Raw genomic sequence first — 20,503 nt, 5'->3', positions numbered from 1 at the left:
TCAAATGATGTTACTCATATTTTGGCAGTGGTTGACTCTCCACAGTTCCTTTCCCTTTACCACACCGTCCCCTGCTCATTACTACTGATGCCACCTCCCTGTACACTAACATTCCTAATGCCCAGGGCCTTACTACTATCGAACACTACCTTTCCAGATGCCCTACAGTTTCCAAACCAACAACCTCCTTTGTAGTCTCCATGACCAACTATATCCTCACCCACAATTACTTCTCCTTTGAAGGCATTACCTACAAACAAATTCGCAGTACGGCTATGGGCACCCGCATGGCACCATCCTATTCATGGGCCATCTAGAGGAATCCTTCCTAAAAACCCAGAATCCTGAACCCCTCACCTGGTTCAGATTCATTGATGACACGACATCTTTGCTAACTGGATTGAAGGTGAGGACACCTTATTCACATTTCTCCAGAACCTCAACAACTTCTCCCCCATTTGCTTCACCTGGTCCTACTCAATCCAACAAGCCACCTTCCTAGATGTTGACCTCCACCTCAGAGATGGCTACATCAGTACCTCCGTCCATATCAAACCTACTAACCACCAGCAATACCTCCACTTCGACAGCTGCCACCCATTCCATACCAAGAAATCCCTTCCGTACAGCCTAGCCACCCGTGATCGTTGCATCTGCAGTGACGAGCAGTCCTTCTCTAAATATACCAAGGGTCTCACTGAAGTCTTCACTGACCATAATTATCCTCTCATCCTTGTAAAAAAACAAATCTCCCCTGCCTTATCTTTACAGTCTCCCACCACCTCCCAAAGTCCCTGCAGTCCGGCCACAGAGGAGCATTCCCCTCGTAACTCAGTATCATCCGGGACTGGAACAACAGAATTACATTCTCCGTCAGGGTTTTGATTACCTCTCACTGTGCCCTGAAATGAGAAATGTCTTACCCACTATCCTTCCCACCCCTCCTACCGTGGTATTTCGCCATCCACCGAACCTACACAATATACTCGTCCATCCTTACACAACCCCTGCTCCCAATCCCCTACCGCATGACTCATACCCCTGTAATAGACCTAGATGCAAGACCTGTTGTCCCATACATCCTCCTACCACCACCTACTCCAGTCCGGTCACTAACATCACCTATCCCATCAAAGGCAGGGCTACCTGTGAAACCAGTCATGTGATTTACAAGCTAAGCTGCAACCACTATGCTGCATTCTATGAAGGCATGACAACCAACAAGCTGTCTGTCTGCATGAATGGCCACCGCAAACTGATGCAAAAAAAAAAGTGGACCACCCTGTTGCTGAACACGCTGCCAAACATGATACTCCTCATCTCAATGACTGCTTGACAGCCTGTGCCATATGGATCCTTCCCACCAACACCAGCTTTTCTGAATTGTGCAGGTGGGAAACTTCTCTGCAATACATCCTACGTTCCCGTAACCCTCCTGGCCTCAACCTTCGTTAGTCACTGTCCTCATCCATCCAGGCCCCTCCTACTTACACCCTCCCCTCTCCGCACCTTCTCTCCTACCCTCCGTCTAAACTGCTACACTTCACTATCTGTCACTCCCACAATACTATCCCTTCCCCTCCCAGCCCCAGCCTCCTCCTTACACCCACCCAGTCGCCACTCCCATCATGCACTGGTGCTGCTGCTTGCATTGTAGTTTCAGCTCTCTGAGACTGCAGGCGTGTGTGCAAGTTGCGTTTGCGTGAGTGTGTGGTGTGTGTGTGTCTACTGCTGACAAAGGCTTAATGGCTGAAAGCTATGAGTGTGTGAATCTTTTTAATGTGCCTATCGCGACTCAGCACCTCCGCTATATAGTGAGTAGCAACTTTCCATCTCTGGTATTGTTATTTATTTATTTGATTCACTTTCAACCACTTCTGCATATTCAGTTCAGATAAGAACAAATTTTAGATGCAACTTTTAGCTCAATTTCAAACCATCATATCTCAACAAAGATTATTGGACTGAAAAAAAAAAAAAAAAAAAAAAAATCGTTCTGACTTTATCATTATTTATCGTCAAGCAAAGTTTGAACTGATTTGTACATGTTTAAAGTATAGAATTGGAGCACATTAAAATCTTCCCAGAACAACATGTTCTTTGCACTTAAAATCCAAACAAAGCAAGATATTTTCAAATGACTAGAACTTATCAGATACCGAGGTTCTATACACTCGTGAAGCAAATTTGAACCATCAGTCTCATTCCAGTTCAATTTATTTAAAGGTGACTACTTTTGCATGTAAAATCCATACGATGCACATACAAACAGTTCCATTAGCTGAGCATTAATTTAAGTCCAATTAAAATCTTTTGGAAAAGGAATTAATCAATTCACACAGTTTGCGTGCTCCCGTTCGTCATTCAAACATTGCTTGAAATACTGTAACATAGCTACAGCAGGACAGATGCTCAAATGGCTGTACAAATGACTGCTAGTCTGGGCTACACCAAAAACTTTTCACTCAATGTTCCTAGCTCAAACAGAAACTGAGCACCAAGATCCCCTCCCAAAATTGCGAACCTGTGCGCGATCTTTTTAGGCCTATTCGTTACAGCCCTTCTACACTGTAATGATTTCAAATGAACTTAGAGTAATATTATTTTCTTAATACTAAATGAATTTAGTTTATGAAGGATATCAACATACTGAGACATATTTTTTTTCCTTTTAACACTTTCGCTGCGGCAGCGTTGCAGGCGCGCAACTCTCCAGTGCGGCCCGGTAACGTGCGAGTGCGGGCCGGTAACACTCTGAAACGGCAGGTACCGCTCGGAGCCGACGCTCCTAAGCACACCTGAGCTACAGGCCGACGTCAAGACCTCGTAACATCCGTAGGATCATGTTCGATACTGACTTAATGATGACGCCTTAGATGCATTACTTTCTCGTCGTCGATTTCCACACAATCGCCATGATCCGTATCGTCAGATTCGGAACTGTCACGAAACAGATTCGAAAGCTGTGCATCTGCGCTATCATCACACTGCAATTCTTCTGCAGCCTCTAAATGACAATCTCTGTGGTATGCCTCGTCCTCACTAGACAGAAAATCACTGTCGTCTAGTACACTAAGTAACTGTTTCACTGTCAATTTAACTCTTTTCCTGCTCCTTTTCACGTAGCAAGGTCCTGGTATCTGTTCATTAGCCGCCATTACGAACAATATACGTTAGATAACTGACCACACAAAACAAAATTTTACACGCTTTGATGCTAGCTTTGATGCTGCAACTAGACAGTAATCCGACAGTGAGCGCGGACGCTTATCGGCGTCAGCCGCACTGGCTCGTGGATTCTTGTGACGCTTATAAGCGTCAGCCGCAGCGAAAGTGTTAATAGCAAAGAAAAAGTAGTGGACTGCACATTACCCAGGTTTATCTGCTTACTTGGAGAATGGCTGTTTAGTGACTAAATTTTAGGAGCATATGAAAAACCAAATAGTCTTTTATGGCATGGAAAAGCAATTGGTACAGCTGTAATACACAGTCCAATGAAATTAATGTGACCACCTGTAAAAAACCTGATTAAGCACCTTTTGCAGCATGGCCTACAGAGAGACATCCAGGAAGAGTGTCAATGATGTTCTGCAAGGTACCAACAGTGACGATGAGCTATGCCAACTTCAGTGCTTGGACAACTGCATTAGGTTTCTCAGTTGAGGATCCATTGTGCGAACAGCCCAATTGAGATGGTCCTACAATTCTCGAATGGATTTAAGTCAGTGGAGTATGGTCACTAGGAGAGCGCAGTAAACTCACCCTGGTGCTCTTTGAACCCCAAACATACACTGGGAGCCGTGTGACACATCGCATTGTCCTACTATTAGATGCCATCGTGCTGAAAAAAACAAACAGCATGCATGGTTGGACATGGTCTTCAGGGATACATGCATATTTGTGTTGGTCCATTGTGCTTTCCAGAATGATGAGATCACCCAGGGAATGCCACAAAAATATTCCCCAGACCATAACTTACACTCCTGATTGCAGAGGTCTTGCTTTCAGACATTTCACGCAGCACACACCAATGGCCATTTGTCCGAAGGAGCATAAAATGTGAATCATCTGAAAAGATTACTTGTCGCCACTCAGTGGATGTCCAGTTGTGGTTCTGGGATGTAAATTCCAGCCTTTGTTGACAATGAAAGCAGTCAGCTTGGGTAGACGAGCCAAGCACCTGCTGCAGTGGCCTATATGCAGCAATATTTGTTGAATGGTCCATGAGAGGACACTGTTGGTAGGCCCTTCATTCATCTGGGTGATCAGTTGCTCAATAGTTACACGTCTATTCACCCAAACACACCTCTGTGAGCCGGCCGTTGTGGCCGAGCGGTTCTAGGTGCTTCAATCCGGAACCGCACTGCTGCTACGGTCGCAGGTTCAAATCCTACCTCGGGAATGGAAGTGTGTGATGTCCTTAGGTTAGTTAGGTTTAAGTAGTTCTAAGTCTAGGGGACTGATGACCTCAGATGTTAAGTCCCAAAGTGCTCAGAGCTATTTTTGAACACCTCTGTGACCATAGTTCACCCCTGTCAATCCATGTCACATTGCAGTCGCCTCGGTGCCGATTTTGGATGGCTCCACCTTGAAATGCATGGTGTACTTTAACCGCAGCAGCACACGAACAGTTTACAAACTTCACCATTTCAGAAATGCTTCCACCAAAGCCCCGAAAGCCAATGGTCATGCAAGCCAATGATCATGTGAGCCAATGGTCATGCCCTTTTGGATGTCAGATATTTTTCTCTGTTTCTGCATTATATGGGCTGCACTGTTTTCCTCGTCTCCCCAATACAATTTATATATACCCTCATCAGTGGCCTGTGAATGGTTATTGCAGGTTGTTGTACAACAGAGGCAATGGTTGCATTAATGTGATAGACCACATACGTGCCTAAACTCAATACTTGCAGTCTTAATCCAACCTAAAATATTAAATGAAAATAAGTTTACTACTTACTTGCTTTCTTTAACACTTATCAGACTTCTTCCCACGCTCGCAGGTTAGCATAATTGTACATTACAACTTTAATAGTCTCACAGCAATGGATATTTTCATACTTGACCAATTAATGCAAACGTTTTCCACAGTAAATACACAAACATGCAATAGTAGATCTGTTCAGTACAGAGCACGTAGTTTGTCCTGCAGTTTGCATGAGTGAGCCAAGGAACATAGTGATAATATGTGTGTGGAAGTGTAGATACACATATTACGAATGTATTATGGCTGAAAATGCCCAATTTGATTACATTATGAGATACGTCTGTGACGTGTTTCGAAGATGCTGGTTGAGATGTGCTACAAAGGTGAGAAAGGTTGTTATGTAAGCCAAGCATTCACCACATACGTGAGCTGAAGCAGTGAGCAGATGATAGGCACACACTATCATAGGCAGGACCACTTAAGAAAGCAGTGGTGTCATATACCGAGAGAGATAGAAAACACACAGACGGGCTGTGGCACCACTTCTTGCAGTGCCACGCTGTACTATCAGCCACCACGTTTTTGGAAGGCATTCTGCTGTTCTGAAAGTAAATGTGTTTGTGAATGGTATAGTGAATTATGGCTTTTTTGGCTGAGTGTTACAAAGTTTTTGATGCTTTCTGGAAATTTTAAATGACGTATGCTTTCACATTAGAAAATATATATTGCAGACCAAAAGGGCTGCAATTACACGTCATCAGGAGTTAGCTGTTTTAAATTATAGCCTGAAACTATAGTCGGAACCCTTTTCATACAAAGTAAAAAGTGCAAATTACTCTATGAAACAATCTTGGTATCCTTTTGTACATGAGTAATCATTTTGCAAAGCCTGTATCTATATAATGAGCACATGATAAACTAATTGAGGAGAAAGCTAGTATAGCTAGGTAGTGTCTTAAGTATTAATTTCTTAAACTTATGACATCCAGCAACTTAGTTGTGTATTCGACCGGCTGTGTTGAGTGGGTTTTGTTGTAATGTACTTGATCCTGCAGTTGGAGTTTCCATATTTGACACATCTAACACACAGTTTATTTCACTTACTTCAAATTCTGATACAAATTTAACCATATACTACACACAATTTACAAAAAAGGAAACTTTTTCTATTATGCTTTCATCTTAATTCCATTCTCCAAAACTTGTGGGATACACATATCTCCAACTGATTTTGGGATTTTTCTGTACTGGATGTATATTATGTGTAGTAAAGGGTGTACAATCCACATGAAGACAGATCCAAAACTGAATTTTCCAGACCATGTATTCTTGTTCTGTATGTAACGCAATCGACCATCTGGGACTGAAATATTCGTTTGAACATTAACAGTTGGCTGTTACTTCATAGTTACTTGTCCCACTATCTACCACTATCCCATATCATGACTATTTGATTTGACCATATAAAACATGGCAGAGGGCTGTTCAATCTGCTTCACTGTTGTCGCAGTGTTGCCTCTCTATGGTATTCTGCCTTTTTGCATATACCAAATCGGTTATAACTTTCACACAAACTTTTATGTGGGCATGACCACAAACCACTATCTACATAAATGAATGGCCATCACCAGACTGTGACCACAAGCAGAGTAGAACAACCAATGACAGAATATGGTGTTCAATAAAATGCACTAGATTTCAATAGCTGCTTCACAATCCATGATTTGGATCCTCTGTTCCAAAACCAGCTGCTCTAAATTACATAAATGGAAATTGTCCTTACAACACATTCTTCAATCCTGTAATTCCCCTGGCCTCAATTTCCATTAGCCCCTGTCCCACATCCACCTCCAGCACGGTACCCACGCCATCATCCATTCATTCCACAAACACACTCTTCTCTGCAGTCTCCTTCCCCCCAGTTTTCTCTCTCCTTATCTCAACGTGGAGTTCCCTGGGCCTGCACTGAGGCGAGGTCCTGGTTCCACATTCTGTTATATGTTGTAAAATAAATCCTTTGTTATTTTATTCCACATCCATAAGTTTGTCAGGTTCGCAGTCAGTCAAAACCTACATAATATTTACTGGAAATGTACAGCAAGAAACAGAAAACATTCACAAACACTTGAAAACTGCCATGCAAGAATTGATGCAGTGTTTACAAATATATGGTTGCTTTCATCTTTCGGTGTCAAATAAATTATCAGAAAGCACTGGGAGATAACTTTGCCTAACAGGTATACACTTTTTGAACACACAACTTGAATTCTGATGTAAAAAGTTTAAACAGTTTGCCCTAATATAAGGCAAAAATGTTGGAATTCTCCAGAAATTCAAAACACCACATGTATTACTACTGCTGGCATCCGGGTTTTTGGCACTTACAACTGCTTACATGCACACATCCTGACAAAGTTGCCATTAGTGATAATCTTAAATTTGATATAGAGCTGCCATCTCTTTGTTTATTGTGGAACTATCAACAGAGTTCCTCCAAACTACAGTCTATAAATAATGAGACTAATATGTACTAAAGAAGTAGTACAAAGAATTAGAAAGAAGTACTCAAGTGTCATGAACACCTGAAGTTTGTGATTGGAGTTAAAGAAAGAGCCCTCACAATTCCTAAGTAATAATAATGCGGACTGAAATCATAAATAAATGCTTATGTTCTATAAAACAAAGAAGAGTAAGGAATCAGTAGAAAGACAACCATTGGAAGCTTGCTTTATAGATTACAAAGATTTATGGGCGAGGGGAAAAAATGTATATAAACCTATGTAATAGATACTTTTAAAATATGAATTGTTATTATGTACAATATTAATGTACATAATGATTATGTATAAAATATCGCGTGTTCGATCTGAGGAGGGGGATATGTAGTGTTTTGAGAATTTCCGCGCATATTCTAGAGCCACTCGGCCTACTACCGTCTTGAACACACAATAATTTAAATATAAGTGTGAGAGAGCCTTTTTACTGCACATCACCTGTCTGTGTATGCAGGTTTGAAGTTTATTGTGAGACAACTGTAGACATGGAGGTCGAATGGCACCGACAAGTGTTTGCCAGTCGCGCCATGGAAGCTGTAGTGAAAGAACAAGGAATTTTTATGTATTCAGTGCTGTTCTGTAACTCTGATGACTGTAGTGACAAAAGAACAATGGAGTTGGAAAAAAACTGTTAATTAATGTTCGTTTTGGATATGGAGAGGATAAGACCTGTATTGAGATTCATATTGAGAAAGGACAAGGTTATCAAGCCAATCTTACCTTACATGTACATCTACTTTGTTCCTAAACTTCGGAGACACAAAGAGACTTACTTGATAGTGTTTGTTTATGTGAAGAATGATATTTGTAAAAGTCTGATGTTCAAATATACATCGTGAAGTGAAGCAAAAGAAACTGTGTATGTCTGCTTAATTTTATAAGTAGAAAGAGTCTTGAGAAATTCCTGTCCCTAGCAAATATACTTTGGAGAAGAAGAGAAAAGGAGGTTGCAGCAGCAAGCTAACCAGCAAGGAAATTTGGCTGACAATCTCAAGTAAGTCGTACCATTAAAGAACTGGGAGTTTACACACATACTTCACCACTTTAAGTCATCCAGTGTGTTAGAACCTTCTAAATTTGTGTTTTTGAAAGGTTTTACAGCAATGTTTTTGTTGATTTGCCTAGCAAGTAAACAGTGCAATGTGCAATACCAGATCTTGTGCAATGGTAATGCATGTTAAGGACATTCAGTAATTAAATCATGTTGAACAACTATTAATGAATTTTTAAGAATAAAATTTTGGGTGGAATTCATCATTTTAAAAAGTCATTATCATATATATATTTGTAAACAATGACTTATCTGACAACAAAAGTGACATTGCATGTAATCAAAATACGAAATTTTATTGAAACTTCAATACAAAATGTCCCCAAACAACTAACTTGTTCCTTCCACTGTCTACAGCCGAGGTCTTCAATTATCATAGTATTGCACACAGCTCTTAAGAGCTTGAGGAGTCAATGTTTGCTGTCTATAAGCCTCCACCCCCCAATACACATCAACTTTTGCTCTTTGACAACATTAATCTAGGTTGCATTAGTTGTCTCCCCTCCAGCCTGAAGACTGGTCTGATGTATTTCTCCACACTAGTCGGCCCTGTGCAAGTCCCTTCATCTCTGCATTAACACTGCAATCTACAACCACTTAAACTGTTTACTGTAGTCTACCCTTGGTCTTCTCCGGAAATTTTTACTCCACACACTTCCCCTCATTACATTAACTACTCCCTGATGCCTAAGTTTGTGTTCGTCAATCCATCCCTTCTTTCAATATAATGGAAGGAAACATTCCACGTGGGAAAAATTATATATAAAAACAAAGATGAGGTGACTTACCGAACAAAAGCGCTGGCAGGTCGATAGACACACAAACAAACACAAACACACACACAAAATTCAAGCTTTCGCAACAAACTGTTGCCTCATCAGGAAAGAGGGAAGGAGAGGGGAAGACGAAAGGAAGTGGGTTTTAAGGGAGAGGGTAAGGAGTCATTCCAATCCCGGGAGCGGAAAGACTTACCTTAGGGGGAAAAAAGGACAGGTATACACTCGCACACACGCACATATCCATCCACACATACAGACACAAGCAGACATATGTCTGCGAAAGCTTGAATTTTGTGTGTGTGTTTGTGTTTGTTTGTGTGTCTATCGACCTGCCAGCGCTTTTGTTCGGTAAGTCACCTCATCCCTTCTTTCAATATGATTCAGTGCCTCTTCACAAGTTACCTGGTCTACCCATCCACTTTTCAGCAGTCTTCTGTAACACCACTTTTTGAAAGCTTCTTTCTCTTGTCACACTTATTATTAGCTGCATTCCAGTTTATATAATGCCACGCTCCAGACAAATACTTTCAGAAAGGATTTCTTACCACTTCAGCATACTCACATACCAACAGGTCAGAAGCTGAATGTTACAATGAAACCAGCAATATTTTCTCTGATAATACATCCACCACTTCGAGCATTTGAATTGTGAACAAAGCATGTTGCGCACTTTTACTGAGTAATGTTAAGTCACTTATTGATAATGAGAAGTTAAAACTGTGTGTAAAACACTTTAACCCTGCATCTCTTTAGTACCAGTGATGTACATTTTGATTCCGTCCAGGTTAGTGAGAACTCTTTCCTGATGATGATGATGATGATTAGTGGCTTAGGGTGCTAAATGGTGAGGACACCAGTGCCTTTGCATGACTTTCAAGAGGTACAGGGAACAAATTGTGTGCCGACAACACTTGCGCTCAAAATGTTAAAAATACAAATTGAGACAACACTGCAGAAGTATTTGATGCCATTGTCATTTCTGTGAACATTCTAATGTTTACGAGTTACAAAACTGACATTTTACATTAATGACACTTTGACAATAATATCTAGGCAGGTGATATGCAGTTATGTGTGTGTCATGTGACATTTAGTATTTTGAATGTACAATCACAGTCATCATTACAACTTATTATCCCATATTTTATCCAATGCACAATATTCGAAGGAGACTCATGAACAGAATGGGGCAGCAATGCAGCAATACAACAAGTAAAACAACAGCCTTCGATAATATCAATACAATGTGCAACAAAAGTGGAAAATAATTAGTAATGCACATTTAAACTATGGTCACTGATTGCAGTGGCATACTAAGGCCAATTAGAGCAACCTTGTACATGCTACAATAATGAATCACTCAGAAAACAATGTGTGACTTCGCAGCATAACATATGGCCAACAAGCTTTGACCTCTCACTAATTTGTACAACATACACTGCAGTTTGGCTGTTCTTATATTAAGGGGAGTACGAATGGCGGAATTGGTCAAAAAGTGACATTTCAGGATTATCATCTCTTATTGATATTTGATCTCTCCCGAATAATTGATGCATTATTTGTCGAAAAATTCCAATTGGAAGTGTAGTTTTTGTCATTGCAAAGTTAATAGTGTGTGTGTAAAATTATCCGGTCGTTCTGCACTGACTTGCCTAAGTATCTCTATCTCTCGAACTATTCAATCTAGAAGGCTGTGGTTTTCAGCTATTTATTCATTGAAATCATGTTAATGTTCATGTTACGAGGTTGGATGCACTGTGTAAACAGAAATGGCAGTATAGCACGTGCATTTTGTTTATTTACTTTGTGGTTGTCGTGTTTCATAAGTTTTGAACTGAAAACATAGTAGTTTGGTGTGTTATTATACGCTCTCATACCTCTTTTCCACATGACGAAAAGAAAGGGTTGTTTTAAGAAGCGACGTTTCCATGGAAATCAGCAAATCACAAAATCTGAATCCAGTGTTGATCCTGAAATAAATTTTTCACCGATCCGTGATAAGGACACGCCTACTAGTGCTTCGAAGAGGGAACTTGGAGACCATGAGGATTTATTTATTGGCAAAGATCAAAATAGTTTAGGTTATGTTCTTTTAGATTTGAGTGTGTTAGGACAAGTTTTGCTAGATGCTGTGTCATGTAAGGTTTGTGGTGGGCAAATTAGCATCTCTGAGGACTCATCTGCAAAGACTAGACTGGCTAACAAACTTGATATTCAGTGCGAAGTTTGCAGGCTCTCGACATCATTCTGGACTTCTGAAATGAGCAAGAATGACTTGTTTGAGAGCGATGTTACATTTCTGTATGGAATGAGGTGCATTGGGAAAGGATTGGCTGCAGCTGAAGTATTATGTGCAACGCTGAACTTGCCAAACCCACCAACCAGGTCAAGTAAGTAAACAGAAGTAATTGGTGAATGTGTCAAATCTGTTGCTGTTGCTTCTATGAAAGCTGCTGCTAAAGAAGCAGTAGAACTAACACAACAGACTTATGTGTGGCAGTTGATGGCACATGGCAGAAGAGAGGTCACACATAAAAAAATGCAGTTGCAACTGTCACTAGTGTTGACACAGGTAAAGTTTTAGACATTAAAGTGCTAACTAAATACTGTCATCAGTATAAATCAGTTGATGAAACAAGTGAAAGCCATAAAACAAATTGTGCTAAGAATTATGAGGGAACTAGTGGGCGTATGGAGGCTACTGCAGTTGTTTGTATGTTCAGACGTTCACAACAGGAGAGAGGTGTATGTTACACTGAGTACTTGGGGGATGGTGATTCAAAAGCTTACAAATCAGTAGAAGCCAACCTTATGGTAATAAGCAGATTGTTAAAATTGAATGTGTGGGCCACATTCAAAAACGAATGGGAACACGTCTCCGAAAATTGAAGCAGACAGAAGGAAAAGAGAAGTTATCAGATGGAAAGACTCTAAATGGTAAAGGAAGACTTACCGACAAAAACATTGATGAACTCCAGCATTATTATGGAATGGCAATAAGAAACAATACACATGACCTACAAGGGATGAAACGAGCAGTGTGGGCTACATTCTTCCACAAATCTTCCACTGATGATGTGCCTGTACATGGTCTTTGTCCACCTGGTGCTGATTCATGGTGCAAGTACCGCAAAGCTCAGGCAGCGGGTAGCGAGGAACAATTTAGGCACAAAAATAGCATACCATCTGCAATGATGGCAGCTATTAAACCAATATATCGAGAATTAGCTCATCCTGACCTTCTTTCCAAATGTCTCCATGGTCGAACACAAAACCCGAATGACTCTTTCAATAATTAATTTGGACCCGCATACCAAAAAATGTCTTTGTAGGAAAGAAAACTCTATGCTTAGGTGTTTGTGATGCTGTGATAACGTTTAATAATGGTATAAAGGGAAGAATTGGCGTACTAGAGGAACTTGGTATCACTCCAAGTGCCAGCACACTGCAAGCCTTTCAGCGAATGGATCGACTTAGGATCATGAAAGCCCAGCATGCAGCAGAGGAAATGACTAAAGAAGCAAAAGGCAGGAAAAGAAGGAAGCTTCTAGGTTTGCAGGATAGTCAAGAACAGGATCTAGATAATGCTGATTATGGGCCTGGCTGTTTCTAGAAGCTGGCATGCTTCCATGTGTAAGTTAATATATGTTTGAACTTGATTTGCTGGAAATGACATTTTTAAAATTATTTGACCCATTATCTCAGGAACTATTACAGATACATATCTCTAATTTTACACTATGTTACCACTTAGTATACTGCAGCTACTTAACCTCCCAAAACATCTCTACCTCTAACAGTTTTTTTACTTACGGAAGAAAAAGTGGACTTTTAAAAGAAAATATTGAACAATATTTTTAAAAAATCATAACTAGCTTATTATTTCTCTGTACATTTTGATTCTGGTTCTGTAATCAGAAAAGGAGTGATACTATACATCCCAAAAATTTCAGATCTCTATCTGTCACAGGTTCTGAGATAATGGGTCATCAATATTGCAAATTTAACACTGTGGGTATAAGACATACATACTCCCCATAAGTACCACACCTACAGTAAAGCTGGGACTACTGTTCATAAAGTATTTCTATTAAAATCCTGTTTTGTTCTCTTTTACTTTTCATTGAAAGATAATCTACTTAGTTAATTACTTGTGAAAGTCATACTTCACGGCACTGACAGAGTTACAATGACCACAATGTAAGCCATGTACAAACAATCTACTATGCTAGAAGGAAATGCTACTGTATCACTGAAGGTTTCCTTCCCAGACAGAAAAGGAATTTATAACTGAATTGGACATTATGCTAACCCTTTTGTGGTTGATGTGACACATATGTTCCGCTAGTGAAATTCCCAGTTGGGATGTCTATTGCTACTGTTAAGCATCAAGATTTCAAAATTTGGAAGAAAATACAGACCATGGGATGATTATACAGAAAGCTGAGAGTGATCAAGATTAGATTAGTTGGGCAGCATGTGTTAGTAAATGTCACCTGTTTCCAAGGATGTCTGAAGTGACTAACTTTGTTTCTTTATGCATTACAGGCAACGTTTTGAAAAAAAAAAAAAAATTACTATTCTCTTGTGTAACTGTTCTGGTTGTACATTTTTTAAAGTTAGTAGGATGGATATGTCCCAGCAAACTTCGAAGAATGTTGAAAGAAGACAACATTGGTACAGGCTGTATCAAAGCAACCTCCAAATTTTCTTTTGTAACTTTTTATTTAAACGTGTTTCGATAGGCTGATTTGTTATAATTTTTCCATATTTGTCACCCTAATAAAATCTCTATACATAAAAAACATCACATTTGAAAATCCTATGTTCAAATGAAAACACTGACTTAGTTAGGTTCGTGGGACACTACCAAAATCAGTCATGTTTTTTTTTATTATTATTATTATTTTTTGCTGGTGACAGTGTGAGCCTAATACTGACCATAATGGAAGACCTCCTATTTCTAAGTTTTAGCCACAAAATGGTTAACCGTGGTAACACTGACAAATCTGTTGTAGAAATTACAGTTGAAAGTCATGAGATTTATGTGAACAACAAAGAAATTATTTATTACCATCCAACAGAAAACTCAGAGGACTACTACCTGTATTAGGATACGAATATCAATGGATGAAAATATATATAAAAAAATCTCTGATCTGAGATTGAATTTACTAGATTTCACAAAGCAGATACTAACAAATTTTTAGAATATTCTATCATTTATTTCTTATGTAGAAAACATTTCAGATATGTGCAGCAGCAATACTCTGCCAAAATACAGAATATGCTATCATGTCTCATGATAGTTCTTTATCATTCAATATTTAGCTTCATAAAAACACACTGCAGGGAAAAAAATTCTCTCCATGCTAGTAAATCATTAAGAATAACTTAACATGGTGGTCAAAAAATATAACTGTATAAATATGGTAATCACACATCATTACCACTGAGGTGATTTAAAGAACCAACTAACACAAATTACAAGCTTGATGAGTAGAAGAGGAAACATATAGGGTCAACTACCATCACAGTTTACTATAGCTTATAAAACTGTGATAAGTATTTATAGAAAACAATGTTCACGGAAACTTTCATGTAATGATTACAGTACTTTTTCAAGATTTAGATAGTTAGAAGTTCAAGATTTAGATAGTTAGAAGTATGTTACCTTCCAGCAAAATGCAGTCACTGTGACAAGTGAAAGTACAATGTCACATTTAAGTTCCTGCAACCCCTCATATAAAATGCTACATAAATGTCTTTTGTGGTGGGATCTTGATGCAAGATATTCCCACTTCTTGCCTGCTTATCATATGCAGCTCTGAATGGGATCTCTCATCAGCAGTATCCTGCAGGATATGCAGGACTATGGGGACAGCAGTCACTAATTTGTTTATCACAAAACATAAAATGAAGTAACAAAAATTCTTTTTTTTTTTTCAGCATACACAACAGTTGTGATCACATCTCCTACTAGTTTCCTTCTCTTGACAGCTAAGATACACTCACTAGCACTTTCAAGACTGTTCCATTTTTCTCAGTATGGAAACAAACTATGTCTCTGCCCATACCAAATGATGCTATGTAACCACAGACTAAATTTGGGACAAGGATAATGAAGACTAAGTTTCTGGGGACACTGCTTAAGATTCATGTCTCCGTAGACGAACTAGCTGTGTTGAAGATTTTTAATACCAGTGAATAATACCTCCCTGGTTTGAAATGAATTAGCGTATCCACATCTACCACAGAGATGAAAGTAAGGCACTGTCTAAAACTCACTATAGCGTTGTATTTTCACAATTGTCAATATCTTATTTGTACTGTTCTTGAGCTCTCTCTCATGATTCAATATACAGCTATTTTCACTCAATAAGTTTTAAAATATTCTTTTCATGAATTTACAAATACTTTTGAACTGCCAGCTTCTTATTGCAATGTAATTTGTACATGTTGTTACATTGATGAGGGCAAATTGATCTAATACCTCATCACTTAATGCTAGAGTTCAGAATTCAATTTTTCTAGTACTCCCCCCCCCCCTCTTTCTCTCTCTGTCTCTCTCTCACACACACACACACACACACACACACACACACACACACAAAACTGTTGAAACAATAAATCAACTGTGCACTTTTGCACAACGATGGAAAACAAATTGACGCACAATGAAGATTAACAGCGAAACAATAGCTGACAACGGCGTCAACTCTCACAAAACACTTTCTGAGCGAATCTTGCTTGTTTTCATGATGATGCATCGTCGGATGACGTGCTGCTTTGGTTTCCCTGGGAGTCGCCCATGTAATCTGAATCACTCATAGTAAGTACGGTGCTAGCACCTGAATTTCTACTGTTCTTTAACTTTTTCTCAAGGTTTGACCACGGGTCTTCAACCATAGAATGGTTGACGTATAGGGATATATCATCTGAGTAACTCGTACTGCTAGAATTTCCATGACCTCCCTGAAAAAGAAAAACAGCCATGAGATTTTTGTTTCGTTACATTAAAACTGAATTGTCAATATAATCGACAGACTTACTCTACTACGCCTATTAAAAGAGAACTTCTGCGGCCTATTTACAGTGTACGGGCTGCAACTAGAATTGAAACCCGAATTAGCAGGGCTATTACTGCTGCGACGGGACCCCTTCCAGTTCCCCCTTCCTCTTTGACTAGAGTGCTTTATAGGACTACTATAGCCAAGCGGTATAAAATCTCCTTCTTGTGCCGAACTTGGCGAGCTACTAGATGGAGAACTAAACTGACGGGGTGAAAACTGCCCTAATGGCTTTGCAAAGCTGTTGAAATTTAAACCAGTAGAACTCATTGATTCCCTAGGTCCTAACGGTGAGCTATATGCTGCTTTACCACTCATTGTACTTCAGCGGAAAGCGACGAATGTAAAACCACAACAGAAATACAAGTTTACGAAAAAGTAAACACACAACTTCAGCACAACAAATTCACAACACAATCAATGCATTTACAGGGAAGATATACACACATAACGATGTAAGGAATAGGTAAAGAAACTGTCGATGGTCGAACTGCAGAGATTGCAGAAGGAAACACTTTTCGACAAAGCACTACCTGTACACGCAGCCGCTAGGTATCCCCATTAAACTGTTAAATCGGACGATACAGATTTTTCAAAGAAGGAAAAAAACGAACGATTTCAGAACAACTGTAAAAAAACTGGCGAAAGTTCCGTATCTTTTGAAAACTGTATTCTCTTGAAAACTCGAGTCTGGTCAGAACACTCACAGGCAGATTAGAAATGCGTTGCGTTTTATTTTTACTTGAGCTTTACTCTCTCATTCAATTGTCTTTCAGAACAACTAATGAGATGAAGTACAAATGATTGAGTATAACAGCCGAACTTTTAAGTATGGTATGTATCGTTCATAAAATCTGGTTTTCTAAGCAATTCAGGTATATCTTGAATAATATTGAAATCACTTGCTCTGACCTGCTACTACTACAGTTGATAAAAATTGTGAGTGATGTTTTAAGTTCTCCTTAAATAGACACTCCAATATAGAGTAGCTAAAACCAAAAATCGCTGTTTCCAAGGTACTTTATATGGATACATACAGTTTCAACTATTGGGTAAAAGGCTGTGATCCACATGAAGTAATAAGGTACAATCCCGAGGAATTCGACAACTCTGGCCACGTGGACGATAATTCTCACGGCATAATACATGCGAACAAGAAGGTTATCGACCTGATGAAAGATGAAGCGAATGGCTCGCAGATTGTGGAGTTTCCGGGGCTCATCCAAGACGTATGCCTATCGTATAGATGCAGGTTCAACCCAAAGATAGACTATAGTGTGTTTAAAATTAGTTGCGACTTTTGACAGTTTATGAGTTTAGTGCCGAACGAGTGTCGAATGGACGGAAGCGTATTTGCCAATGTGAGCTGGACGCGTCAGTACACGAACATCAAGAAGCGCAAGCTGGGCGATCTGCAATTTTCTCAAAAAAAAAAAAAAAAAAAAAAAAAAAATATCACCTAAAAACATCTGATCCTCGCACATCTTATAGGTTAATTCGTCAGCTTCATGCCGAACTGCGTAACATTTCGTTAATACTCGTAATAATTGTCATATTTCAAAATCAGGTAAACTACTACAAGAGATTCTTAATGTTTGCAGTGAAAAATTAAGGGCCACTATGAATCTGCGTTTCGTGCATGTTAGGCCCTATGTTGCTTCGTATGAAATGTAGAAAACATACTGAATTATTCTTTAAACTTGAAGGGATCTGTCCGCAGTCTAGAGAAAATGAAATGTATGTAAACCACTCCGTCATGAAAGCACGCGTCAACGAAAAGACCAGAAAGAAATAGTCATAAATCACATGAACCTCACAAACCGTTCGAGGTATCGAAACATGATTTTCGCAAATGATAGCACACATAGAGTATTTTGCCATATGATTAATATGCGAAACTTTCATATCCGCTGCGATAATCAAGGAACTACAGGTTTTTTCGATGCAAACGAGTATTGCCGAGGGTTTTGTGACAATGGAAGTGAAGTAGTTACGCATTTATTTTGTTCTGAGAATGGGCTGTTTCATGAACTGTTGACCTCACTTGCCCTCAGCTACTAGTTTGATAACACACTATTTGATCATTCTGTCACAATTTCAACTGCATTAGAATGTAAGTGAGATGAATATTTGTAAACTATGCTGTGTATTGACACGGTAACACATACTTAGTGAATTAATCTCTCCTCAACTACCTTCTTGGTATGGCTGACAACTCGAGACCTGTCGTGTGGTGTAACATTTCCAATGGCTTCTTCTTTCAGCATTTTAACTTCACTGAACATGTTCTCACTCGGATTTAAATTTGTTCAACTGTAGCCAGTTGAGCATTTCTTTGGATTCAGAACCAATATCCGCTTTGATCCACTGCATTGTTGTAGCTTTTCCATCACAACAGAGTGAATTGGCGCAATGTCTATTACTGTCGAATTCGGAGGAATATTTTGAAACAGAACATTATTTTCAGTCAGTGATGTGTTCCTGAACGTCCGCTTTTATTGTGAATCTTGTTTTTTCAGGCGTGCTGTACTGTTACTATTAATGCAGCGTCAACACAAAACACTCGTTCACAATATCTGACGGCTGTAGAACACTTCAACGCCAGAAAATATCTTTTACAACGAGAGCTAATGAACGTACGTGCCTCTAATGCGCGACACCACGTCGTACTGTTTACCCACGGAGTGATGGGTCGCTTTACCGGTACCAGCAGAACTGCTGGCGGCGTGGCAGGGAAAGTCAGCTAGCTATTGGTGTTAACGAGGCAACGGCGGCACGTCTCCGCCGCTGAGACATACGACAAAGGCCGCAACTAATTTTAAACGCACTATAAGGGTGTGCAGTGAGCGACCTCGTAGACTGTTAACTATTGATGACTACTAGGAGAGCCTATGTCATTCCATCGGTGTGTGTGTGTGTGTGTGTGTGTGTGTGTGTGTGTGTGTGTGTGTGTGCAAATTGTATATATCATTATTATGTGTACTATGTACACGTTTTTTGCACTCTATGTTTGATTGTATGTATATTTTATGTGTGAGTATGAATGCGTGTACGTGTGGTTCATTCTTCCTCACCTGCTGCTGTTAGCCTCCATACAGTGTAAATATTCTATACAAAAATAAAATCCACAGTAGTCGTATTTGTGTGACGTATTACAGTAATCGGATACTTTATGTAAATATTGTATATAAAATCATTCTCCTCCTCTCTTGGTATTAATATGATATATCTCCACACATTAGCAATCAGATACTGCTAGACATGTACACAAAATAATTATGTGTATTAGTATGATGCGTCTCTGAAAATAATCAATCTCTTTTTGAGAAAAGAATGTTTTTTAAGTTTGTGAAACAATTTTGAAAACTGTATTGCTAATGCTAATAAACCATAACTTAATTTGTTGCATCAGTGTATTTAGAAAAGTCCTCGATCTACACTCCTGGAAATGGGAAAAAGAACACATTGACACCGGTGTGTCAGACCCACCATACTTGCTCCGGACACTGCGAGAGGGCTGTACAAGCAATGATCACACGCACGGCACAGCGGACACACCAGGAACCGCGGTTTTGGCCGTCGAATGGCGCTAGCTGCGCAGCATTTGTGCACCGCCGCCGTCAGTGTCAGCCAGTTTGCCATGGCATACGGAGCTCCATCGCAGTCTTTAACACTGGTAGCATGCCGCGACAGCGTGGACGTGAACCGTATGTGCAGTTGACGGACTTTGAGCGAGGGCGTATAGTGGGCATGCGGGAGGCCGGGTGGACGTACCGCCGAATTGCTCAACACGTGGGGCGTGAGGTCTCCACAGTACATCGATGTTGTCGCCAGTGGTCGGCGGAAGGTGCACGTGCCCGTCGACCTGGGACCGGACCGCAGCGACGCACGGATGCACGCCAAGACCGTAGGATCCTACGCAGTGCCGTAGGGGACCGCACCGCCACTTCCCAGCAAATTAGGGACACTGTTGCTCCTGGGGTATCGGCGAGGACCATTCGCAAACGTCTCCATGAAGCTGGGCTACAGTCCCGCACACTGTTAGGCCGTCTTCCGCTCACGCCCCAACATCGTGCAGCCCGCCTCCAGTGGTGTCGCGACAGGCGTGAATGGAGGGA

The 20,503-nt window shown here is 40.0% G+C and overlaps 1 protein-coding gene across 1 annotated transcript; it reads right to left on the bottom strand.

The window, feature by feature from the left end:
• Positions 1–14,021: 14,021 nt before the first annotated feature.
• LOC124605714 lies at positions 14,022–16,828 on the bottom strand. Its single transcript, XM_047137587.1, has 2 exons — positions 16,368–16,828; positions 14,022–16,290 (listed from the first exon to the last, which is right to left on the bottom strand). Exons 1-2 carry the CDS (start codon positions 16,701–16,703, stop codon positions 16,072–16,074), a joined length of 555 nt encoding a protein of 184 aa, XP_046993543.1. The 5' UTR covers positions 16,704–16,828; the 3' UTR covers positions 14,022–16,071.
• Positions 16,829–20,503: the final 3,675 nt, after the last annotated feature.

This window comes from Schistocerca americana, chromosome 3 (genome assembly GCF_021461395.2).
Source record: "Schistocerca americana isolate TAMUIC-IGC-003095 chromosome 3, iqSchAmer2.1, whole genome shotgun sequence".
Classification (NCBI taxonomy): Eukaryota; Metazoa; Arthropoda; class Insecta; order Orthoptera; family Acrididae; genus Schistocerca; species Schistocerca americana.
This window is presented reverse-complemented; position numbering and strand designations above follow the sequence as displayed.

Bases quoted from the DNA above. Each gene is read 5' to 3' on its own strand.
- LOC124605714 (XM_047137587.1), bottom strand. From the start codon at position 16,703: ATGAGTGGTAAAGCAGCATATAGCTCACCGTTAGGACCTAGGGAATCA. The intron at 16,291-16,367 runs GTAAGTCTGTCG...TTTCTTTTTCAG, and splicing joins CTTTTAATAGGCGTAGTAGA to GGAGGTCATGGAAATTCTAG.